The sequence below is a fragment of the Protomyctophum bolini genome (assembly GCF_963924005.1).
Source record: "Protomyctophum bolini genome assembly, chromosome: 6".
Taxonomy (NCBI): Eukaryota; Metazoa; Chordata; class Actinopteri; order Myctophiformes; family Myctophidae; genus Protomyctophum; species Protomyctophum bolini.
The window spans coordinates 18,738,932-18,766,197 of NC_137867.1; the positions used below are offsets into that span (position 1 = coordinate 18,738,932).

General features: G+C 41.2%; 1 protein-coding gene across 2 annotated transcripts in view; it reads right to left on the reverse strand.

Annotated features, from left to right (window-relative positions):
• The window catches only part of ipo11 (importin 11), a 162,627-nt gene that overhangs the window by 130,003 nt on the left and 5,358 nt on the right, over window positions 1-27,266 (reverse strand). For both annotated transcript variants that reach the window (XM_080765089.1, XM_080765088.1), the window contains exons 3-8: window positions 27,116-27,216; window positions 25,880-25,952; window positions 23,699-23,902; window positions 8,774-8,906; window positions 7,126-7,184; window positions 94-142 (exon numbers count right to left, since the gene is read on the reverse strand). In XM_080765089.1, the coding sequence (XP_080621215.1) occupies window positions 94-142; window positions 7,126-7,184; window positions 8,774-8,906; window positions 23,699-23,902; window positions 25,880-25,952; window positions 27,116-27,216 (619 nt within the window). The remainder of the gene's footprint in view (window positions 1-93; window positions 143-7,125; window positions 7,185-8,773; window positions 8,907-23,698; window positions 23,903-25,879; window positions 25,953-27,115; window positions 27,217-27,266) is intronic.

A 27,266-nucleotide genomic window follows, 5' to 3' on the forward strand; every position in this document is an offset into this window, starting at 1 on the left:
CACCAAAGCTACGCGACACACAGGTTGGGAAACACTGAGCTAGAGCCCTGATCTGATATGATCTGACACAATGCAGAGAAAAGTGATACTCACAGCATTCCAGGAACTGCTTTAGCCTTTCAAACACTGCATTCAGAAAGCCCTGGAGAATGGAAGAAAGAAAGAGAGGGACAGAGTTTATTCTGACATGTTGGCAGGCACACCTTTCATGATTGCCCCTTCACTACTAACCAGAAGTGGAAATAATAACAGAGTATTGCAATGATAAAACCTTCGTGCATGGGTATACGGTATGCATCCTGTGGGTCTGGAAGTTCCGGGGAGCCCCCAGGGACCCCCACACGGAGTTGCACTACTCAGTTCACACGGGTGTGATTTTTTTTTAAGGCAGAGTACCAAAGCAAAATATCAAAAACGTATGCCAATTACAATATGCAAAATCACGATATGTTACACTTTCTGTTGTAGTGTAGTTTGTTAAACTTTAGGACATGGGGAAGCTTAATGATGTTTAACAGGCGATAAAGTGAGAGACAAAGCTTCGTCAACTCTGCATGCCCAGATGTGCATTCGTCGAGTGGATGTTTTTCTTTTCTTTCTTTTAACATGATGATCACAACTTCAGTTAGCGTCTTGTGGTGTTGTTGGAAGCTGTTGCTGAATTAATGACTTTTCAGATGGAAAGATTTATTTGGAACAATAAAACTAGAAGACACACAGCAGGACTGCAGGTAGTAGGAAAGAGGAAAGTGTTTGCACAACAGAAAAGTTATTTGTTCAACAGTGTAAAACTGCGTGGCTCACGCAGTTTATCAAATTGACCCAACATGAAATCTCGTCAGCTAATAACCGCATAGAATAGCAGCGTGGCTAGTACCCGAGATTATACATACAGTATATATACTGTATATATATATATTAGGGCTGGGAGTCGATTAGTGAATCAATATATAGACTATATATGACTACATAAGCTTAAGCAATAAAACATTGTATTTTTGTTTATGTTTTTTTTATCAAGGTGGTACGCTATAGTTAACCAAGACCAACAGATAAACAAGTGCAGGTAGTCTATATGAATACTAAAATGTGCTTAGTGCTTTACATGGGGGGCATGAGAAAACAAATAAAAACTACTTTATTAGGGGGGAAAACACTAAGTCAAAATAAATCAATAAAGCTATATAATATATATATGAGCCATTTAGAGAGTTTTGGGAGAAATCAGCATTCCACGAGGTTGTAGCAGCAATTCCAGAACAGTGGAAAACATGGCCTTTAGAAAACATGTTGATTTATCAATACCAACATTTTAGTTAATAGGCCATAACCTTTTTATGATCTGGTCGAGTGTGGGTTGGACTTGGACGTGGGTCCAACTCATACTTGAGTTGGACTAACATTAGCCCCATATAGAACCTCACTCCGCTATAATGTAGCTGTAGCTCTATTATCGGAGGGACTTTCCATGTGGGGCTGGACTTACGTTGACTTCCACGCTTGCTGCTTCAGTATGTTTCACATAAAGGACAGCTTCGTTCTGTGGTGAAATTACCACAGCACATCGAGCCTCCGGTTGTTGAAGCAGATAGCAAGGAAGCTAACGTTGGTGTAGCAGCCCCATAAAATGGAACCTTTCCCTCCGCTATCGCACACAACTGTGCTTTTATCCACACTTCCAAACAACAAGCTATATAGGCTTTTATTTATATTATTAGTACAGTACACATTTGCACAACTGTAAAGACAAAATGGAAGCGGGAGGAGGCCTCTAAATCATCAAAAGAGCTTCCGTGCTCCAGACTGTATGACACGGAAGCATTTGAAAATTGTGGGAGGCATCAGTCTGGCTACGGGAGAGTCCTACTTTAAAGCTAATTAGACTATTGAACGAGCAGAGCAAACATTGTGTGCCTCAGAGTCATTATACATTTTCATTGCTACCTGCAAAAGACAAAAAGTCTCTGTCTTCTTGGGGTAGAATAATCTATTATCTGCCATCCTACGGTTGATAGCATTCACTTCCTTGTTATGCACACCTCCACCTCGCAGGCTCGCAACATGCCGATGACACTATTTGTCTTCTTCATCCTCCCTCTCCCACAGGTTTGTATTTACATTTTTTAATCCCACAATTTTGCAACCCATTTTTTCACCCAGTGTCAATTATCTAATGTAATTCTGGGCACTATACTTCCAGTCCAAGCAGCTTCTTTTCATCTGGCCCACACAGGTTTGTAGAAGTGTCTCAGCATGCCTGGTTGATGTCTCACAGTGGATGACATCCTATTACCTCAAGGTCACCCCAGACAAAACAGCTCTTTGCCTCTGGGAAGACTTGACCGCTGCAGTATCTTTCCACATCGACAGCTACCTTACTTACAGATTAATCTGTCCAGCTCCTCATCTCTACGCTGATCCAGAATCCTTTCTTGGTCCTCAAACGACCAAAAATAGACAACAAAAATCTAGCTTTCAAACCATTTTACTACCATTGAAGTGCAGGGATATCATTTGGCAAGAAGAAGCCATGCACATTTGAATGGATCAACTATTTACAAAAAAAGAATTCCCTGGACCAAACGGGACACCAAGTCCTCTCTCAAAATATGATTCAAATTAAAAGTAAGTAAAAAGAGTAGCAAATAAAAGTTAAATTAATAAAGATTAAAGTACTTAAAATGATATGCCATATTGTCTCGAATATAAGACGATTATAAGACGACCCCCATTTTTCAATACTCATTAAATGAGTCTTGAAAAATGGGGGTCATCTTAGACTGACATTATTCAATGTAACTTTTCCACAAATTGTGGAAAAAAAATATAACATTGAATGTCAAATATTCTAGTCCCCGATTAGAATATGACCACGTTTTTAGGATATTTCCATTGGAAAAAAATGTAGCCTTATATTCAGGCCAATAGGGTATATGATATTTTGAATGCATGATCAGGGATAACCTGACTCCATCAGCTGGTGGCAGCAGTGAGTTCCTCCTCCTGGTCCCTCTCAGGCAGAGACCATGCACTCCATTTCACTCCATTTCTGACCGGAGACATACTGTATGCGGCTGCTAGAAGCGGGATCAACGCGATACTGATGACGTATTGTAGCGCTGCCACAGTGCAAATGTAAACACAACCTAACAGGACTACAACTCGAAATTACTATGGATCAATTTTGTCCCGCTACTTCCGGTTTCTCGTTTCTGCTTGAGAGAGACCAGATGCAGGCAGGAGGAGGGAACTTGTGAACTCAATACTGCCGCAATCTGGCGGAGTCAGGTTAGACCAGGGACCCCATGCAATAACTCCACAGACCACCCGTTGAAAAAACCTATGAGCTAGACAGCCATGGGCATGCTACCTCCAAGATATGATAGAGCCCTACACCCTTTCCTGGACACTATGACACTGTGTGTGTGTGTGTGTGTGTGTGTGTGTGTGTGTGTGTGTGTGTGTCACAAAGCTTATACTGCAACTAATGTGTACATATACAAGCCGCACTGGACTATGAGCCGGATTACTTTTTGGCTTGGCCTTTCCTTCTTTAGCGATCCTAGACATTGTTGCGCAACCGCACTCCCGTCCACCTCCCTTTATAGAGCTTCGCAGTCCCGCCCTCTTTCATGACGACGCCAGGCCCAGGAAATAGTTCCCAATGCATTTTTCCCATAGACATTTCAAAACGTATTTATTTAAAGACCTTATAAGCGTCGTACAAAGAAGAACCTGCCGTTTTCTTCTTCTTTTAATTATTTGTTCAGCCCGAAAAATTGTGTTTGTTTTCATGATTTGTCACGACAAGAGTTGGCTTTGTCCGCGGCGTAAACGTCTTTGAATAAATACTTAATGAAAAGTCTATGAGGACAATGAACGGGGATTTATTTTCCGAGTCTCTCGAGGGGGGCGGGACTGCAATGCTCTATACAGGCTGACTAAAAAGCGGAATAACTCAGAGCTCTCCATGGTTTGTATAAAATGTGCAATGTTCGGATGCGTTTGCTGATTATCCGGTGGTTTAGATGGAAACATTGACGCTTTCTAGAGCAAGAATGGCTTCATTTTAGCTCACTAGCATCAACAACGGACGCCCAAACAAGCATGCTGAGTCCAGCGTGTGTTACACTGAAAATCCGTCGGCAGTCTGCGGAGCACAGGTGTGACGACAAGTAATGAAAGATGAAGTATGGAGGCCATACATTGTCTCATAACCCAATCAATATCTCGTTGAAGAGATGAGATGACATTCATAGTGGCCGCAATCAGTCAAACCACTGAACAGGAAAATTTCACATTTAAAAGAAACCAAAAGGTGACGCATTGTATTTGTTAGTTTGTTTGTTTTTAATGGAAATCTAATAGATAGTGAAGGATATATTTTAAGATATTTAAATAGGACTTCCTGAACTGGCTTTAAAAATATATACAAATAAAACTAGCCTACCATTTGATCTTACAAGTACTGTAGAAATCAAGTGAATTATCTGATAAATGAACATGTAAATCGCAGATTCCATTAGCCTTAACCAATTCCCACAGCTCATTTATTCAAATGCCATAATCTGTGTATCACCTCACCCCATTAATGGTGATTATCTTCATGTCATGAGTTGTATCACGTTACAGCACACTGATGGAGCGCACAACTCTGGGAAGACTATGATTAGATCAGTGGTTACAGTGGTTGTATCAGTGGGAAGTCATCTATAGCAAGGGGGCTGTGCTAGATAACACACACACACACACACACACACACTTTGTGTTGGATCTTACAGTTACTTGTATTGAAAATTAAAGAGCCTGCGTATTATGCAATTCACAGCAGCTAGACTGTCAATGCACACACGTCACACGCACATCTTAACATACCAAAAGGTCCAATAAGCCTCAGTTACAAGCACCCCGTTTTCACAACACTAATGGAATACAAAATAAAATAAATACTACTTTTTACAATCTTCAGTGGCTTAGTTCACAACCGCTCACCATATTAAATTCTGTACCTTTCCCTTCCTCATGATTTTTTTATCCTTGCCCAAACCGGGGCATGGTTTATTAATTGAGTTTGCGCCGTGTTCCAGCTCAAATGTAAACAGAGGTGTAACCAACAACAGGTTTGTGCACCAAGCACCTGTTACAAATGTTCCTACTACGTAATCAACAGTAGGACACCTGCTTGATTACTAAAACCAAACATTTTTTCTATTTTATTCCCCAAAGTTAAGCATTGCCTCTGCCTCCCCTCTGGTTCAGATGTGAAACCCCCGTGCCTGCAAAGCCAAGGGGACTGCCAAGTGCCCACCCAACTTCTAAAACCAATCAAAACCTTCGACCCCTACCCTGTCTGCCCTCTGCAAGGACTCTGTTAAGGAGTGTGATTGAATTTGACAGAGGGACAAAGGAATGCTTGTACCTATTATACTTGCACGCATGGACCTCGTACCTCCTACCTGATGGCATTAGCCGATACTCTCAGAGTATAGTACATGGGAGGGGTCAGACACAATTTTCTTAACCTGTCCAATGGTGGCCTACTCAAAGATGACCTGAGGGGTGATCAGAGGTGTAGACATACCCATGATCTTCCCTGCCATTTTGACTAATCTAAGGATCTCAGATTTGTATTTTACAGTTAGGTTTCCAAACCAACTGGTGATACCATACCTTAGAATTGACTCTATACTAGCTGATCAGCATTATGTTTCTACTTACACCAAAAAGTCTGAGCCTACGGAGAAAATGAAGGCGCTGATGTACTTTTGCACAAATACTTGTCACATGGGAGTGCCAGCTCATATCACAATCAATGTGCACTCCTAGATATTTATAGGAGGTGACCTGTTTGATGTCATGACCATGTATGGTGATCGTGGTGTGGTCACATATAGACCTGGGATCCACTACAATCTCCTCCGTTTTTCTTACATTAACTTGTAAGTGATGTTCATCACACCAGGTTACAAACCTGTCCACTCCAGTTGTATGGCTACTGGTGTCAAAGAACTTGACTACACACTGATTGGGTGGTGAGCTGACACAGGGAGCTGTCCCCTGGGGGGCCCCTGTACTGCTTACTGCCCTATCAGAGAGCGCCAAATTAAATCTCACCTGTTGTGGCCTGTTAGATGGAAAGGAGAAATACCATCAGAACTAGATTCACCTTCATCTCAGATAACTTACGCAGAAGAATGTCTGGATGGATTGTATTAAAGGCTGAGCTGAGTTTTTGTGACTGGTTTACTGGATTTAAATAAAGACTTATATGTAGGGGCGAGATATTTAGTCATATGATCGGAGGTGATCCGATCAGAGTGATCAGAGGCTAGTGGGGCCATAGCTCTGATGTTACCGAAACATTTGTCCAGAGTGTTATTTGTTGTCCAGAGGCACGTTTCATTTCAGAATGGAATGGTCAAATGAGGCAAGGTTCATTCAGCCCGTCTGTAAAATAAATTGCAGCAGTGCCCCTGCTTTTAGAAAATGTTCAGGATGAGCCTGCTAGCTCAACCAATTAGTACACTAACCACAGTCAGTTGAGAGCAATTATTGCACTGACCACAGTCAGTTAAGAGTAATTAGTGGTCAGTTGTGAGGACCCGGGTCAGACTCTTGGCATCAAAACTACAACTCATGTCTCCTGTCTCTCTATACTTTCCTATCTGAATAAAGATTAAAAAAATAACTGGATCTGGGTATTTTGATTTTTTTTCTTACACCAATTTATAAGGTTCCGCTCACCAGGGAACAAGAGGATTCCTCAAAGCCAAACAGTGTCATGATTTGGTTCAAACAAACCACTCATGACAGGCAGAACGAGAAGCGGAAAAACACGCAGTTCACACTGAAATTTATTCTATTAACTCTGAGTCATGGGAGAACCGAAGCTATCCCCCAGACACACCCTCATATCTATTTGAGACTGAATTGAATTAACTGCTCCATGAATTTGGGCTTTCACCACCTGATGGCCATGAGAAGAGCTCAAGAATCAAATCCAGAGTCCAGGCACTGTTAATCTTAACCGCCATTCACATTTTGCAGAGTGCAACGAAACTCATTTTCGAATCAACAGACCAATAAATAAGAACACATTCTGAAATGTACCTCCCTCTCACTCACCATCACTTCCATATTCTGTTGTGGCTCTTGAAATCCATGGACAGTCAGTTTGCGAAGAACTGTGGAGAGGGAGAGAACAAATTAACCCAGGTGCAATAACTGGCACTCATTATGCAGTCAATGAATATTCATCAATAAAATCATGTGGCTGTTTGGGTGGGTATGAGTGGAGATTCACAGATTCATTTTCTATCTGTGGTAGAGAGGAAAGCCCTGAAACAAGTATCAAATATGAATCTTCCCAGTACTAAGTTTAGGATCAATGCATCAATGAGCTCATTTATGTGTAAGTAAGTAGGGTCCATGTGACCCATCTCCTGTTTCTGTACAGTGAGGCAGATTCATGTACAAGTACACCCTGTGGCCATGACGCAAGCAGGGACCCCCAATCCAACCCTTGACTGCCAATTATTTATGTGCAATGAGTAATACGGTAATCTTTCATGAACTTCCACAAATTTCTGGCTTTTAAGAGACCAAACACAATTGTAAATTGTGTCTGTGTGGTTGTGTTGTGCCTATGCACATGTGTTTCACACTCAGACACTCAGACTCCATCATGGCCCATAGCACTTACCCTACCCCCTTAGATAGCATTTCTCTAGACTTAGATAGCATTTGATACAGATTTATAGCATGTTATGTAGACAGCACAAGTCATAGCACATACTGTATGTATAGCATAGTATAGTATGTATAGTTTATATGTATAGTTTATAGTGCTGCCAACGAATATTCTATATCCGAATATAGATTCGAATCAAAAAAAATAATTAATAACCGAATATATAAAATTAAGGTTCGAATTAAAAATAATAATAAAAAATATTTATTTATTTATTATTATTATTAGTTTTCGGTGCCATGGGTAAGCGTTGTGACTTGTGAGCTTGTAGATTAGTTATATTTGCCACGCGACACGCCGACAACGGCATACATTGAAGAATAAATCATTTCCTAAACACAGACTATACAGCGCAGCGCAGCGCAGTTCTGATTGGCTGCCTCGTCTCCAGCCGTGTTGCCTCAGAATTCTTTAGGGTCACTCATTTGAGCATAACAGCGGAGCGCAGGCGCTATCCAGCTAAAAAGTTTCATAACGTCGGCACTCGGCAGCAGACGCACAGTCCACAGATAATAATAATGCAGCAGAATTAACACTGCCTCCGTGCCTCGTTTTGATAAGGCTGTGTGGTAGGATTGCTCATTTAAGAAAAATGTTTTACTGGAGAAGGGAGAATGTATGCGTTCCGTTCCATCTCAGTTTTGCGCACCAATGCGCGGAGAGAGAGAGTTGCGCCAGCAATGCGATCTTAAATGTTATGTCTCAGGTTGTATTGGTGTAAATATAATTATTAAAAAATCCGATTGGCTCGAATTAAATTCGAAATCCGAATGGGTCGAATTGCTCGAATCCACGTGGGTTTTTAAAACGAATATCCGAATCCAATTTTGGGACAATTACGGCAGCACTAATAGTTTAATTATATAGATATTCCACTGTTACGTTCTTAGCTTACGCATGTTTCATGATAAATGCTTTTTATGTGATGTATTCCCATGCTTTTTGTTCTTGCTTAATGTAAATCGCTCTGGATTAAGAGCTTCTGCTAAATGCCTAAATTGTAAGTTGTAATTGTTTTGCTACCTTTAAGGGAGAGCAAAGTCCTCTCCAATGAGCTGAGGGCTGCCGCCTCGTCCCTTGCATAGATCTGCTGGAGGAAGCAGCCGGTGTGGTGGCTCCAAAGTGAGCAGGCAAAGCTGTAGATACCCGATGCCAGCTGCCAGAAAAACACACACACACACACACACACACACACACACACTCAGTGATCACAAATGGACACACTGATTCAGAAGTTTCAGAATTTAGAGAATTCAAGTGAATCCACATAAAAGAAGTCACAAGATAATCTACCAGTAAGACGCCCTGAGGGCGAGAAGCTGTAACAACAGGTCTGGGAATGCCCATATATGGTCCTTTTTCTCTTATTTTTTTTAAATGTAGGTTTTTGGGGTGGGTAGGGCATGAAAAGTGTGCCAATTAGTAAGGCCAGGCGGGGCCTGTAAGACTGCTGAGAACGTAGTTTTCGCTGGCTGCCGGGCGCGGCTGCGCTAATAACTTTGGGGCGGGCACGTCTAGAGTTTGAATGGACAGGTATCAGTCAAAAGGGAGACATCGAAGAGGGAGGACAGGTGGGAAAGATCAAATATGGAATGTCAGAACAGGTCAGCTCCATGGAGATCTAAGGGGTTGAGGACAGATAGAGTTGCAGATCTAGGTGATGATCCAGTCTACTCCATGTATGGCCATTCATTGGTTTGATGAGGTCAGTGTCACGAGGTGTGACAGACGGACGGACTGACTGACAGGTTTTGCAGGTTTTCATAGTAATCTGCGACCTACAGTCGCAACAATCTACATATTGTAATCTAGCAAGAGTATAGCCTGGAGTTGAGCAGCATGTGTGTTGACTTATCAAGCTCATCCTCAATTTCCTTGTTTGAATTTAGGCATTGCCTTGGCGATTTTAACTTTGGTGCTTAACTAAGTGAACAGAGTACTGTAGGTATCAAAGGGCTTGGCCTCTTGAGGCTGTTTCACTATGCAAAACATTTTTGCATAGAAATTAATGGGAAGCCAGTTTGAACTATCATGCTACTGTATGAATAAAGGACTGAGGCAATTCATAGAAAACAGACCGTTTCAGAATTCCCTCATGTGTGCTTGCAGATCACACCATTTTCAACTTTCACAGCTCAGTCAGAGTTCACTATAAAGCTGCCAAGAGCTGTCTTTGGCAAGACATTTATCTACCTGCCTGTTCATTTCTATTCATGTGAATGTCATTTTCTTTTTAAATTAAATTCACATGACCCTCCCTAACCCTTTTGTGTCATCTCCACAACCCTCAGAATGCTCGGTTTCTAGGCAACCAGGGACAGCACATCAGGGGACCAGTCTATCCTGGGTAGTGTGGTAGACTGTGTGTGCGTGCGCACGTGTGTGCGTGCACTCGCAAAATATCAAGTTATTTGGAGATCAATAGTTGCAAAGAAAACAAGGAAACAGCAGCCTTCGGGACAAAATAAATACCTGTGTTTTATTTTAATACACTTTGTTTTCGTCAAATTATCCAAAAAAGAAGAACTATGGTAGATAAATGTGCTCAGGTCTCCACCAGGCCAGGTAGCTTATTGTGGACCTGTAAAGTAGTTTAGAACCCAGTGGAAAAGGGTGTGGCTTATTTGGGGAGTTACGTAATAATCAAGCTACACTATTAGCTACACAAGCTACACAATTAAACAAGTATAAATCAGCATGAAAACTCAATGACAAATACTCAAAGCATAAGAAGAAACACCCCTGTCCTGCATACGTAGCACTTGGCCCCTTCCTCCTCAAGGGAATTGCCACCAACAGTGCAGGAGAGAAAATTAGCAAACAATCAGTGAACATTTAAATATCAACACACTCTAAAACATCAGTCCTTTCATGTTATAGAAAGCAGTTTGATGCATATGTGTGTATGTATATATATATATATATATATATATATAGGCCCCGTGACAGTCCCCATTAGAGAAGTTGGTTTGCAGTGTAATGGTCAAAACTAGTGAGAAGCATCAAGTAGAGTGTGCAGCGATAAAGCCTTACAAACAGCAAGCCCAACACACACCACCATAAATTTGCAACATACCGGTAATTATATTACCTGAAGCGGTCTCGCTCAAATTGCAATGGGTCACAGCCATCTGGCCAAAATACTGACAGGCAGTTTACTCAAGCTTAACATTGGCAAATGGCAATTAAAGCATGCTACTGTATCTAGGGTGATATAAGCAAAGTCAAACAAATATGAACTTCCCTGTAAAAAGAGGAAAGAAAAGATTACAAAGTCGGCACTCCTTCTAAAGCAATCAGTCTAAAGGCAGCACTGATAAGTGACTCGGCAGTCGGCACCAGGTAAAGTGATTTGGTTTGATTGCGTGACGATTATGTTAAGTCTCCCCTTCAGTCGCTGCAACAGCAGCACCGAAATCACAGAATCCAATTCTAATCAAACACCGCGTTTGGCAGAAAAGTAAAGTGAAGGAAAAGGGAAAGCTTCTACAGTACTTTAAAACTACATAAAATAACAGAACTCCATTAAAGATGTAACTTTCCTCTTCTACCCCACATGCGTTTCCAAACAGAAAAGTCCTATGTGATTGCGTTAGAGCAGTGGTAACCAACCTTTTCAAGCCCAAGAGCCCATTTTATTCCCAATTGTAAGCCAAGATCTACCACTAAAACGTGTTAGAAAAAACACTTGTTTTTTTGCTATTTCTGACAGGCTCAATGCATGTGCACACATCCACACAAAGACTAAAGCTTAAATTAGAATAAATACTTATAGTAAGTTATATTATCAATGTCAAATAATATTAAGACAAATTAGAAATAATTAGTATTAGAAATATTTTGTTTCTCATTTCAATGAATATTCACATTGGCAGATGTTCAAATGACATAGGCATAACATGACCATATATATTTGCACAGATATGGTGACATACTCTCAGGGTCAGCCCACCTTTAATGAGACTGCTGTGACTGAACTTTATCTGCAAGCGTTTTGAAATCATATTTAGTGATTGCCAGTCTGAGGGTGTCATTAAGATGTGAGTCAGTCATACGAGTTCTATTTTCTAGATTCTAGATTTTATTATTTTCATTTGTGAAAAGGCCATTCTCTGCTCACAAGATACCAAAATTCCTTCTCTTTAGCTCTGACCTGCAGGTGACAGTCACTTACTAATCCAATAATCTCCATTTAAATATCTGAAGTTAATGCAAACACATCCTGCATTTTATCGGACAGCAGTTCAATGACAGTAGGCTCAGTAAAGAGGAAAGGAAAGAAGCTACTTGACTCATGCGTTGTACTTCAACAAGTTTTCATATTTCATATTTTTCGCTCTATGTGTGCATGTGTACATAATTCAAACTGTAGCGTTGATTATTGTCACGGACAGAAGTCATTCTTTCCCTTTGCATATGCCCTGGAGTGCACTCGCCTATTAGTTTGCATTGCAGACTGGTATATTCAGTATATTTTTCTCATTTTTATATTTTTGTTGTTGCTGCGCAGCAGTTGAGGAGAACGCAACTATGCATTCCTTTAAGCAACACAACTTCTGCAGCTGCATCCATATGTTTAGAATTTGCATCAATGATCAAATCCCAATAATAAAAAATATAACAACGAACAACGAAAACTGAAGTAGCAGCGGCGCTATCGGCTAGTAGTCCCAACTCTGTGTCTGCAGCCTGTCACGAGCCCGTAATGAACGCACGTTGTTCCGTATTTTAATGTCGGGTCGGAGAATAAATACAGTATGAATGACGGCGGGATTTATTTGACAACTCTGTCCTGCTTTCTTCACGAGAAGAGAAGAGCGCTCACAGCTGCTAATATGGCAGCAGCCCTGTGGCTGACCTGTCAGTTCTCTTTACGGCATGACGTAGTGTAGAATAGTTGAGATGTGAACCTGGGTCTGGGAAGCTCAGAGCTGCAGCCATTGGCTCATGATACGAGCACACGACCAATGGGACAGATCATTCAGTGTTGCTAAAATACCACCACCCCACCACACACGCACACACACCCTTGGACGATGGGGTCTATTCTCAAACTCAGAGCCACAGCGCTCTGCTCAAAATTAATTTGCATGTGACGAGCGGCACTGACATTATTCCAATGGGTCTGTCTGACACTTCGCGATCGACTGGAAACGTTCCCGCGAGCTACCGGTAGATCGCGAACCCCCGGTTGGTTACCCCTGCGTTAGAGTCTAACGCAATCACAGTGGCAAAGTGAGTTTAATGTCTAACGGTTAGACATTAAACTCACTTTGCCACTCGATTTGCCACACACTTTATGCATGTGCATAACCTCTATAGAAGGGAGACACAACACAACCACCCCAACTGGATAAGTTATATTGTATTAACATACTCTCCATCCACGAGATGGAAATGTGTTGTATATGGAGTGCCTGGAACCTGGATCCCGTTAATGCACAGGCATATTTTTTATTTTGTGAAAGCATGCTGATGACATTTTTATTTCAATGAAGGCAATTTCCTCTTAATGTGCAGCAACACCCGATTCTGGCTTTAAAAAAAGAGTTTACAAACTAACGGCAACAGATCAAACAGTACGCCTCAATTCCCCAGATCTGTTTATAAATCGTCATCCTGCAAGATATTTGATCCTTTGTTGACGTTAGAGCAAAAGTAAAGCCACTGACTGCTGATCCGGCCCCACATCTCTCTCTCTCCCATGCCTCAGTTTATGTATCAGTAATAAACTAAAAACCATCCTCAGTCAGCTGTCACAGCATGTGGTGGAAGAGATTCACAACAGTGCAAATTCTTCAGATTGCAGGCCTTTTTCTCCATAGCATTTAACATGGGCTGACACTGGAGAAAATGTATAAACCTTCACTGATTTGATCTTGTGCAAAGCCTGGGGACCAAAATAGAAAAATGAACTTAAATCAAGCATCTCACTTCAAAAAAACACTCAGCTCAAGGCATTAGCGTAATCTAAAGCGCCCCACTAGTGTGTAGCTTCATGTACTGTAGACTATGCTTCATAGCAATAGAACAAAAACAACATGAAATAATGAGGAGAACTCATGACTCTCAGTGCTATATCTAAAAAGCATACAAAATATTCTACAGAGACAACTTGACCGAGTTGAAAGAAATTGAAATGCATAATGATGTAAACATGAGCCAGGAATTGTAAACTGCAATGGGCTCCTACACAACATTATCATCTTGACAATCGACGATTGTTTGACTATTAACTATTTATTTGAGTGAGAGAAGAGACTTAGCCTGGAAACCAGACAAATCTGCCAGTGGAAAACAAAAACAAAATAACACTCGTGTGAAGTGAGGGGTGCCCACTGTGGTCCTGTTTTTGAGGGCATCCTATGTCCAGCTTTTAGTGTGTGTGTCTTAACACAAACATTAAATGCCATTGATAATGAATAGACAATTTTAAGTGTTTGTGTAAACACAAACATTGAAGACGAAGGTGAGGACGCAAATTCTGATTGGCCGGAATGAGATGATGTACGATGATAAGAGACTTCACACAGGTGTGAAGTGAGCTATGCCCAGCTTTGTGTGTGTGTGATTTTTTTTCCATTTCACAAGGGTGTGATTTTTGATTTTTTTTTGTCTGGCTGAGCACCCCATGGCAATTATTTGATTGGCTGAGCCAAAGTATATTGAGGATAAAAAAATGAGGGGAGGTGAAAACGCTAATTTTGATTGGCCGGAATGTGATGATGTATGATGATAAGAGCGCACCTCACTTCACACGAGTGTGATTTATTGAGTGATGCTAGTGTGTGTGTGTGTGTGTGTGTGTGTGTGTGTTGGGGGAGGGGGTGAGAGGCGGAGCCCCCTGTAGCTGTGACCTTTTTCAATAACAGTAATCAGTTGATGTGTAGATCAGGTCACCTGTGGTTAGAGGGGCAGAACAGACATGAGCCCACCATGACACACAACTCTACACAGAGAGGATGGATAACACACATACACTTTGTGGTGATGATCACACAGTGACACACACGACAAAGGGCAGACGTTTCAACAACTATCTGCAGACTTTGACAATTTCTCATGTGACAACAATGCCCAAATTCTACAAACGTTTATTTGATCATCCGCCTTCAATCTGTGATGGTGTGTTCCTTTTTAATCTCATTGTTCTACAGCCAGCCAGTCGGCCTGTGTCCGAGATGTGTAAACACCTGGCTCCAGTACTCAGCACGCTTACCCGGGCTGGATTCCTTTTGATATGCACATTATCATGTCTCGTCTGGTCCACATTATTGCTCTGAGCAAGGTCATCACAGCTGCATTATCAAGGAAAGATTGCATATTCACGAGCTCCAATTGGTAGCAGAGAGCACCTATTACTCGACGATATAATTTTCATTTGTGCAATCGCATTGTGAGAGATGTCATCATCCGGGCGCAGACCATTAACCGCAGTGGAGCCTTTACGAGTGCTGACTATTTGTGGTGCCTGTCTGTGGATGCATTTAAAAATTCATGATGCGTTTTATTCATCCGATTCCTCACATTAAGCCCCTTTTTTTGTTTTTGTTTCCATATAAGGTGGTATAAGTGTATGAGTGCCAGGGTGGTGGGGTCCATAACAGCAGCAATTCATTTTCATGTTTTGGATCAAATAAAACAAAATAAGGTCCACAATTACACTTTGATTAACCTTGACTATTCCCTCCTGTCAGGTTTATGATATCTTATTCCTAACTGCAATTCATGTCTCTGCTTCTCTGTCCTCTCCCTTTATTTCTCTTTCCTCCTTGGTTCACACTTTCCCTCCCTTTCACCAAAAGCTAAAACATTCCTCTGTCAATGCACAGATTGGTTGTGTCTGGTAAGGTCACAAAGGTGGTCTTTACACGAGAATGGTGTTCATAGAAAACGGCAAAATAAAGTATGGTTTGCTGTGGTCCCTTTAGACGATAACGCTGTTTTCAGGAGGTGAAAACGCAACAAAGTGAAACCACCTCCCAGAGTGGAAATCTTTGAGAACTCCGTTTTATCCCTTCTCCGTGTAAACGGGCAAAACGGTGAATCCGCAAAACGTATGACATCATGGCTCACAGCGCATATATGTTTATTTCATTAATGCAGAGCCATATATGATATAATGGAGTTCCTGAACAAGCCTCACTCCTCGCCTACAAAGCGCTGCTCATCAGCGATGGTGAATGTAAAACCATGATGTAAATAAAAAGCCTTGTGATAGGCGGCAGCGTTTATGTAGCCTAATGTAGGCTATTATAAAATATATAACCATCCCGTGACGCACTCTGCCTGCATGCTCTGGGTTGCGTGATGGAGTTCTTCTTCTTGTATGTGAGTGACTGGTTACCGCCACCTTTACCGTTACCGCCACCTAGCGACATTATAGTGTTTTCATAAAGTATGCGTTCTCGTGTAAAGGGTCAATAAAAATGAGAACGCAACAGGACTTTGAGGTTTTATCTGGAGATGGTCGCCGTCTAAAAGAGGCCTAAGGCCCCTAGGGCTGCCAAGTTTTAGGAAAAGGCAAGAGTGAGACTTTAGTGATGCGTTGAATTTGCGTTGAATTTGTTTTGGCTTTTTTAACAGATTTAGAGGAATACAGACATCTTACCCTAGGAAAAAAATCCCCAAATATATATATTATATATTGTAATATACCACATCACCATATTTGTATACTGTATATATAGGCTATATTTTCTTTTTTCTTACTGCAAAAGAAAATGATAGCTGGCATATGATGCTGAATAATAACCCACCTTTTGAATAATAGCATTTAACAAAATGAGTGAAAGAGTTGCACCAGGTGAAGAGATGGTCAGTCTCCTATTGGTCATATGGTGCACCGTACGTGTGCCTCCATATGTGTGCCCATGTCTCCTATTAAATATCCATATTGATTTACTTAAAAGTCTGACTTTTAAAAACAAATTCTGATGTGATAAGACAGACTACATCACAAATGAATCACCCACCTCAGTGGAACATTCTAAGACTGTCAAAAAAACTAAAAACTGAAGAGGCTATAGGAGAACCCGATTTGGATAGGGACACATGATCTGATGCAGGACAATGTCACTATGACAGAAAGAGACAAGATGGGTATGCTGCCACACTCATCCATTCACCCCATAATCTCAGTGGAAATGGGGGAATATGTTGTGAAATAAGAATTTTTACATTTTCTTAGTTAAAACCATTCCATGATTTCCCCATGCCCACACACTTTTCTCTCGCTCTCTGCACACACACCACATTTGCCCCTATAATGAGCGCACTGGCACGGTTCCTCATCCTCACGCATCAGAGACACACCAGTGATAGAAGATAGACACTCACTCGCATATTACAGCGCTGCATTATGTCATGCAGATCGGCTACTTTGCCATGTGTGAGGACACACACAGGCGTGCGTTATTACGTGGCGGAGCCGCGTAATAAATATTATGAGAGCCGGCTTGCCTTTCTTTGGCACATTTTATGTGAGAAATGGGAGGTGTGGCGTGGTGCGTGGTAAAAGGTAAAAATGCGTGACTCTCACTCTCAAAGGGTGAGACTTGGCAGCCGTGCAAGGTGCCAGTGTTTACAACATATGCAAACACATCCCTCCCATATACAAGTGGAGAGCAAAATAAGAGTGAGAGAGTTAAGCCATAACATAATTTGTGCTCTAAACAAGAAAGTCTATAGACACGGCTGTACTCCATGTTTGAGAAGTGTTCTAAAAAACAATAGAAAAAGTTCATAGACGTGGCTGCCATATGACGTAATTTCCGAAAGCCAGATGTCGGAGGAGCTAGCGCCCCTCAAAAACACGTGAAAAGAAGTTCAAGAGCTCTGAAGAGATATGAGACTGTACCAGACAGTGCCCTTGTGGTTAGAGTGTCGGCCCTGAAACTGGGAGGTCGGGGTTCGATCCCCTGCCGGGTCATACCAAAGACTGTAAAAATGGGACCGAATGCCTCCCTGCTTGGCATGTTGTCGCATTCTTTAATGCCGGTAGATGAAGAGTAGACAAAACAGGAAATCGCAGGACTCAGGATCAGGATTCAAACTCCATTCTTGCATTCATAGTTTCTCAGTACATGGTCAGTACACAGAATGGCAGCATCACTGCCTCCTAGCTCTCCTTCATCAATCCCCACACACACTTATATTGACAGGCAATGTTCACATCTGTAACAACGGATAGAGGGACCAATCCTTACATGGACATGTAGGTGTTGTTCGAATGACCAACAGATGGTCATTCAACAAATCCTTACAACATGGGTTTTGTTAGGTGCAGTCTAGTTTGGGCTATTTGTAACTAGATTTGGTGAGAAGATCTGCATCTGTCACAGTTTGTCAGAGGAGAACAGGTGTTACAATTCCCTAGTAGGCCACATTCAATTAATCAATACTATAGTGTAGTGTTATGAATTTCTCCCACCACAGGCACTCAGCAGGGGGTCTAATCAACTAAGGAAATTATTCCTGAGCGCTGCGCAGCTGCAGCTCACCGCTCATTGGCTGCCGCTCACCGCTCCAATGGGTCAACTATTTTCACTGCGGTAACATGTGTGACAAATCGTACAACGTTGTACTGAAGGTTTTTTAAATCATCCATTATTTAAAGACATAAAACTAGGCCATGAACATAGCCTTGAGGTAATCATTTATGAATACAAAAGGGAACTTTTCACATGTAATGCTACGTGTTATGGGCAAAGACCTTTCTGCAGTATTAATACTTTCCAACAGTATATTTTATTAGACTAATCTGCAAGGGAATCGTAATAAGTACTGTGAAAGAGAGATCTTGTCTGAATTGATGTGGCATACACAAACTGCACACATTCGATTTGTAGGGATGTAAACAATCCAAGTGAGGGTTGGTTCCAAGAAAATGAATGAAGTAGGTCTATGTATCTGTCTATCCATCTATCTATGCTTCCAGCCATATTCATTTAACGGATATAGAATATTATCCAATTCCATATGCATCCTCCTGCACCTGAAAAGCTAGTTATTTTTTGGATTCTTTTTGAAAGGCACTAGCCCCTCCTATATACAGCTTTTGTCCACACACGTCTCATATTTGCCATTGACAATGAAAGGAGAAATTAGGTCATAGGTCCCTCAAATATGACGTAAATTTGTGGCAACACAAACATTAAATGCCATTGACAATGAAGGAAAATGAAGTCATATGTAGACGAGCAAATCGGCTAACCAACCAATCACATAAATTCAGTTCAATGAAAGGAGAAATTAGGTCATATGTGCCGTAAATCAATATGAACTGCAATGAACGGAGAAATTACGTCAGAATTCCGCTAAATATGACGTAAATTAAAATTAAAATCAAGAATACATAACAAAATACAAATTTAATTGGTATTCATCTCATATTAAATATCTAGGTGTGAATTTGCCCAAGGACCTGTCACAATTGTTTGATGTAAATTACAAAGGTGCAACGGAAAAGATGTATGATGATCTTGGCAGGTGGAGCATGCTTCCTCTCGATTTAGGTGGCAGAATAAGAGCAGTCAAAATGGTAGTTTTACCCAGATTACTATACCTTTTTGTCACTGCCAGTAGAAATACCTTTAAAACTATTCAGGGAATGGAATAAACATATCTCACGTTTTATTTGGGATAAAAAAAGGCCAAGGGTGAAATTTGCCCCGAGAGAGAGGAGGCATGTCTCTCCCATCTTTAAGGGACTATTATCTAGGAGCTCAGCTAAGACCCTTGGTATATTGGTGTAACCGACCCTACATTGCAAAATGGAAAAGCATAGATAGAGTTATCCCTGATGGATATACCAATACCGTCACTATTAGGTTGCACTGACAGAGAGAAAGGAATGTTTCAGACAAGGAGTCAGTGGGTAAATTTATCGTTCAAAATATGTCTGGAAGTTGTTAAACGCTTCCAGCTTCAGAGGGAGGCAAAACTTTTAAGTTGGCCAGCATATGACCCTGACTTCCTACCAGCAGTATTAGACAATAGGTATAAACAATGGCACCACAATGGCATCACCTCTATATGTACTATGATTAGAAATGGAGATAGACAGTTTTGAAAACCTAAAGCAGAAATATGGGTTGGCTAACCAGGACTTTTTTAGATACTTGCAGGTAAGGGATTATTTTGGTAAAAAAAAGTAAAAGGGTCTACTCCAGGTATTACAACAAGCCTAATCACTGCATTTACAAATGCTTATGGCTCAGGAAGTAATAGGGGTCTTGTAAGTAAACTATATAATGGACTTATGTCGTTGAAAAAGGACTCTACAATATATGTGAAAGAGTATTACACTTATCACAAACATTATGTGTTTTGGAATAGATGATACATTCACATCTTTGTACCTGGGACAACTCCCAGATGGGCTAAATCAGGATGACTCCTAGTCCTACTTAAGATTTTACTTGTAGCAAGCAAAAAAGCTATTACAAGAAATTGGTTACAAAAGAACTGTCCTACTGCTGACCTATTAATCAACATTGTGAAACAACTACATCACTTAGAACAGATGACCTATTCTTTAAGACTGCAAAAAGAGCTGGGTGAAAGAAGATGGGAGAAATGGACAGAGTATTTAGCTGAGGGGGTGGATATGGACTGGAGTGAATATGGGCTGTGTCTTTCCGGTTGTCGATGAATGTAAGGAATCCAAAAGTCTGTAATATGTATTGTTGTTGCTGTACATCCCATGACCCCTTTTGTTTTAGTTTTTTTTTGTTTTTGTCTTTTGTTTGGCAGTATTTAAGTGGACTTTAATGCATTGATTGTATACTTTACTTACTTCAGGGCCATTAGTTTCTGTGCTAGACTGCTAGTGTTGGCATGTGTATAGGCATGCCACCCGACCAGCAATGTCGTCAGAGGGGAGAGCAGTTCATGGGCCATTTCATTCACAGCTGCACTGTTTAATGGGGCTCAGATTGCCCTGTGAAGGATGCCCCATGTTGCTTAAAGACAAGCTTCTTGGGTTAGATGAAGCCCCCTCTCTCATCATCCATCTATCCCTCACTTGTATTGCCGCTTCCTTTGTAACTTCAGCATCTGGTCTGATATTTCACACCATTATCACTCACTCACTCTCACTCTCACACACACACTCTCTCACACACACACACACAGTAGAAGATCTAGGTTCTGACTCAAGTTTTATTAAGAAGCTAAACAGCATCTCCTACAGGCAAAGCCTGGTACTGCAAAATTATGGATATTCCTGCTGCTAGACATTCCCAAATGATTTGAGAAAATAAAACGACATGACATGACATTTCATTAGAAGTGTTCTCAAATGTGTCAGTGTTTGGCAGTGTATTTGGAATACATGAACTAAGTGTATGTAATATCAAAGCCATTCTAGGGCTACTCCTGCACATCACTACTTTACCAGCAACCTAACAGGCTTTGCCTCCCTATTGTGAAAATGTCCAATCGTCAAGAACAAAACATCCTTCTGCAGTGCATTGCAACTTTACATGTGCACTTCTTTAAGTTTATGTACATAGCAGCTTTTAAGGCCGGGGCTCCACTGCAGCTATCGAGCATTAGTCACTGTCAGTGCCAGGGAATGTTCCCTTTTTAGTCATTGAAGGGTGCTCCACTGCCGACGTTGCATTGTGTTCGATGACGGCGTCCAACCCCCGGTTCATTTTGTATGCCCTCACACAAGTAATTTCATTGTATAATTTAATGTATTTACTGCTTGAATGCTTGATTCTGATTGAAATCACACACGATGTGATTTACAACTACCGGTAAACGTTGCTCTCAAGAATGTTTTTGAAAACATTTGAAGCGAGAAATAAACAATGCAGTAAATGAAAATTGATTCTATTTGATCAACACTTCCTTGATTTTCCAGGCGACCGCAATGCGCTGGGACATTAATGGAATGCTTTCATTGCCGTGAGGAAATAGCTTATTTTGTTGTTACTTTTGGGTCAATGTATACATTTATTTATTAAGTAGCCGTGTAATAAGCGGAATAATTCAAACGGATCAGCAGTCATCGAGAAATAAAATCCCTTCAGGATGATTAACACGTTGAGTCCGTATGACGAGTATACCTGTCCAAGACCTACTCGACGCTGGATAAAGATGACGAGCAGGCTTGTCTTAAGGCGTTTCATATCGGCTGTCCCCAAACATTCAAGGTTCGAATGTTCGCTCGTTAGGGTTGGCACTCGAATCTTAATTAATGGGCTTGAACCATTCGGGTTTTTTTTATATTCTTTTTATTTAAAAAAAAATATATTTTTTTCCTTTTTTATTAACTTGAAAATATATCTCGGCGAGAATGCGATATGGGCATGTAAAAGTTTCTAGTGCATTCCTGTCAGAAGTTATGATTTTTTAAATAAATCTCTCCTTGTTCTGCTAACGAGCAAGCTATGCTGTCAGTGCGCAGATCAGCTGTTTTCGTGGTGTGTGTGACTGTGTGTGTTGGGAGAGACGAGAGAGATTGATAAAGAGCGGGGGAGACGCGCTGCACTCTGATCGAGACGGATATCTCAATGGTTATTATTTTAATTAATTAGAAACAAATGGTCCGGATGTTCACTCGAAAATTCCTGCCGAAGTTAGAGTCCTAAAAAAAGGTCTAGTGTACAGCCTTATCTATAGCATTGCCTCGCTGTGTTTCATTTTTTTAACCTCTCCGGTTGCTATGCACGGTTACCAGGGTCCTGTTCCATCACTGTGTGCAAGCAGTTCCGACAGACCCAGACCAAATCTCTACTGAAAACACACCTTTTCTCTTTGGCATTTAATTGCACCTGATCGTATTATTTTAATTATGTAGCCTACTATTTGGCTATTTGCCTGTTCTTTTATATTGGAGCAGCTGCTGGCAAATAACGAATTACTGTAATGCCAGTCAAATTGCGCAAATGTCAGATCAATTAGCAGAGCGGAGCTGCTCTCACTCATGCACTGTCTGCAGCACAATGATGACCAGATCTCTTCTTATCGTTTACTTAGTATGGTTTACTTTGAACCATAAACCATAATATGATTGACAAACCTTGGATTGAAATTCTTCATCGACCAACAATATATATTCAATATGCGCTCCTCTCTACTATTTGTATCTTCTGCAGCTATATCGCTGTTTTATTATAAGCCTAATTCATTGTGCGTCACTGCTCGCCTCGCGCGACCTTGTAGATCTTCAGTCCTTCGCATCACAACTTGTAGATCGGTGACTTTCAGCATGGTACTGTACATCAGCATTAAAACACTGCAGATTTTACTAAAGGTATGTAGTCAACTAAGAAATGTGCCCAAGATGTCTGCTTTGAAATTACGTGTTTTTTTTTAAGACTTTCTGATCTCAGCCTCTTTCCAGTAGTCATTTAAAAATATTGAACCCAGGACTCGCTTCATTATAGGCTACATCAGAGCCTACAAGTGGTACTGTACGCGCCTTAACCACTAGGATATTGGTGCCCCAGAATCAATACATTTCAACACCTCTACATTTCACACAGTTAGTTTTTAAGTCTGAGAAAGAGGAAAGCAACAGACAGTATAAAAACATATTAAAACAAGTGGGACGTTTGCATGCTCTCCCCATGTCCCTAGGTACCCTCAGAAAAAACATGCAGTAATGCTAGTCTCTAAACTGCCTCCCCCTGGCCTGCCTGATGGAAGGGAAAGGAACTGGTTGGAATAACGTGTTCCTTCCACACGCTACATCCAACCGGAGAAACTCCACCCTGTCAGGTGAAAAGAAGCGGCTTGGAAGGATCATGAGGTCAGTCCGTTGCTCTCAGGTAGCACCCAGGATTACATTAAACAATTGAAACTAGGTGAAAAACATGGGTTACATCGTGGGTAAAAGAATTGCGCCCTGACATCTAGCCGGGAGGGCCGACATCACAAAAACAAAGCAGTGACATGACTGCGAGTGGTCGGCCATGTGTGCCTACTACTCACGTCTTGGAAGAGCCGTCTGTCCTGTGCTAGCCGCTTGGACGCCAGCGTCTTGGTGACGTGGTAGAAGGTTAGTAGGGCCCTGTGCTGCTGCAGGCCATCCTGACCCTTTATTGACTCCAGGAGGATGGGAATGAGCTCCGGCCACTGCCTGGGGCAGTCCAGACGGGCCACCTTGGCTATGAGCACGGCGATCTGGGTCGCTATCTGGCAGGAGGGGCAAAGAAACAGAAAGAAAACAGTTATATGAAAGGTTGTAGTGGTGTGTATAGGGCAGTGACGGCTGAAAAGTAAAAAAAAACTCAGATGCAACTCTGAATCTTGCACCCAATGTTACTTTGGGATTGAGTGACTTTGAGGAATTGAAGACACCCTGTAGTTTAATAACAACATACATTGCTGTGATTTAGTGACACGATGACCAATGTTGTGCGTGCGTGTGTGTGTGTGTGTGTGTGTGTGTGTGTGTGTGTGTCTAAAACATGTTCCCCTGAACAGACGGTAAAGGAGAGCAATTGCATGCAGATGGTAATAAAACAACCTCTCATTTGAGTAGACAGCTGTGAATGGAGATGAATGGTCTACACAAACGATGCACAGCAAAGTGGAATTGATCCCATTTACACAGCAGCCACAACTGATTCAGCATGATGCTTATTTCACACACATACACAAAACATGAATTCCCCATGGTTGGTTTGCCATTGTGGTTATATGTTATGAATATGAACAATAGCATATAGCTGTTTTTCTCCCTTGTTTGTCATTCATGTAATCTACAGCATATAAAATAATTTTATACAGGCTTAGTAAAGGCTGTTGGCCAATGTAACCAGTGAAGTAATTGTTTTGTAATTATGGTCAAAATACAATCACAATGTTACATTCAATCCTTTTTCCTTAAACAATCCACCCACACTCACAGCACTGAATTGAACTAATCAGGCCTCAAAGTCAAACATGAAAAATGGCCCCTAGCGGTTTGGTTTGACAAGGAGAGCCAGAGACATGGGATTTGAACAGTCATTTCTCTCGGTATAGACCTATCAGTCATGATGTAGTCTTAAAGAAACCACGACGAATAGCCACAACTCAAAGCAGTTTAGAAAGAGAGATGCACATCCATCTGTAGGGATTAAGTTCGATTAAGTCATTGCACAGGGCATTATAAAGCACCTGTTCACCAAACCTCTTAAACATTATTTATATATTTAAATTGTTTATTTCGATCCTCATCCACAGTATCACAAAACACGCACTGTAATCAAACAATTATTTCTGGTTGATCTAAAAGGTTTGAATCTGCCCCACCACCTATATTCAGTTGAGCAAATTTTAGGAGTGGAGTTACTTGTGGAGGAAGTAGGAGCTTCCTCCACTAGTAATGTCATCACTGTGCAATTCCATTCTGCGATAGCGTCAACTCTTAAAATGTTCTAATTTTAAGTAATTTCCATATAATTATATGAAAAAAGAAACTCACTGTATATTGTTGTATATGGACTAGTAGTATGTAATTATCAAAAGTTGTGCCTAAGCTTATCAAATGTGAGAGAAATGAGTGATGTTAGTATTAGTAAACTTTGAGAGCAAAGCTAGAGTCAGAGCCTACAGGTGGATGCTGAGGTGCAGGACTGGAGTGATGAAAAGCGGAATGGTTATTAGCAGCAACGGTACGAATCCGAGCAGCAGTGGAGAAGCAGCATAGGTAGAGTGAGTGTGAGTAAGTGCATGTGACATTTTAAATAGACCTCCTTATTACAGAGAGGATGTGTGCATGTGACATCTGAAACACACCATCATATTACACAGGAGGCATTGGATGTGTGTTTCAGTGAGAAGAGTGTATCATGGGGCTATCAGAACTCCATATATGGATGTTTAGGACAAAAAAACGTTTAGACAGTGACAGTCCTTTGTGGCAGTAGCCAAGCCTGACCCTCTCATAGCCTGACTGTCTCCTCCTGCTAGACTCTGGCACATCTGCTCATGGACTACTGAGATCCATGACAGATGCCCGTTAAACTAATTTACTGCCAGAATTGATTCTTGCAGCATTTAGCTTCTGCCATGTCTTTTCAGCCGGAAGTTTTATTTTGAAGACCTTAAATTCACGACCCCTGAACCGGAAGTAAAATCTGCACATTTTAGCCCCGAGCCGTAATACTGGTCCACTCCACTGACCTGGTTGACTGGCTCATTGAAGTTTGTGATGAGGCCAGCACGCAGTGACATCTTCTCCTCTTCTGACAGGGCGCTGTTAAGACAAGGATAGAAAATACAATATATACTGAAAAGAAATACAATATACAAGGGAGTCAAAACGCAAAAGGGATATGTGAGAGTTGGTAATGACTATTGACATAAACTAACAGTGCACTGAGAAGACTTGGTGGCAAAACATGCTGAATATGTAAATCCCACCATTACACTGGACACACCCCCATGGCACAAGTGAAGACCTAGCGTCAGGCGTTAATTAGCACCCTCAAAATAGGTTTCAGTGTTTCAGTGACACAGAGCTGCTGTGGTAGATTAATGCTTGCAATTTGCATGTGAAGTTTGCAGGTGTAATAGATAAATATATAAGAAATATCTTCGTTACAATGAGATTGTGCTAACCAGAGAAGTTTTGTTTCTCCATCAGTGGTATTCATTCCGTTTGGGATAGGAAATGCTATTCTGTGTTCACTTCTCAAACTCGTTGCTGTCACTCACATGCACTACCCAAGCCTATAGGGAGGGACATGGCAGTGATCCAAATATAATCACACTTGGGTCCCAACTCCCAAGTAACAAATCCACCCTGAACAGCAGCCGAGCACATTACATGAACTTTCAGATGAGAAACTTAGATCAGGAGAAAACTATAGAGACAAAGGGAAGTAAAAGGGAAGGTAATAGAAGACAAAGTAGAAGAAATTGTGAAGAAATGGTGAAACAATGTCCCTCCAGTGTGCCGAGACAGAACCGATTGCCTCAGGGTCGTTAGGTGCCAGCCCGAGTCATGTAGGTGTAAAGGGCAAATGCTCCATTCAACTCCCAACAATGTAATGTAGACAGAAGTGATCAATATAGACAGAAGCGATAGATGGAAAAGAATAAATTGCTGAATAATTACATAACATGAGTGATTAAAAAGGACAAAATTTAAGCAATATACTGCAACTCCAGAACAGGCACGACAGGTAATACAACATGATGAAATAGGAACAGAGAGAACAAGAGAAAATGGCATGCAATAAATCGGTGAGTTAAAAAGAGAAAAAAAAAGAGGAGCCTAAGTGGAAAGAGACAGACAGGACAAAGGATCAAAGACAAAAACCAAGAGACAGTAATAAAGATCAAGAGACAAAACCTCAGAGATAGTACAGACAGTGACAGACGGAGATGGGGATGACATAGGCAGGGGGTACTCACTGTGGAGCAACTCGTCTCCAGTATCTGTCAATGCCATTCTTGAAGTACAGCACAGCCAGCCACCTGACGTTCACATCCAGCATGTGGTTGTTGAAGATGTTCTGCAAAACAGTGGGACAAAATGGACGACATCAAAATCAGTGTGACAAAA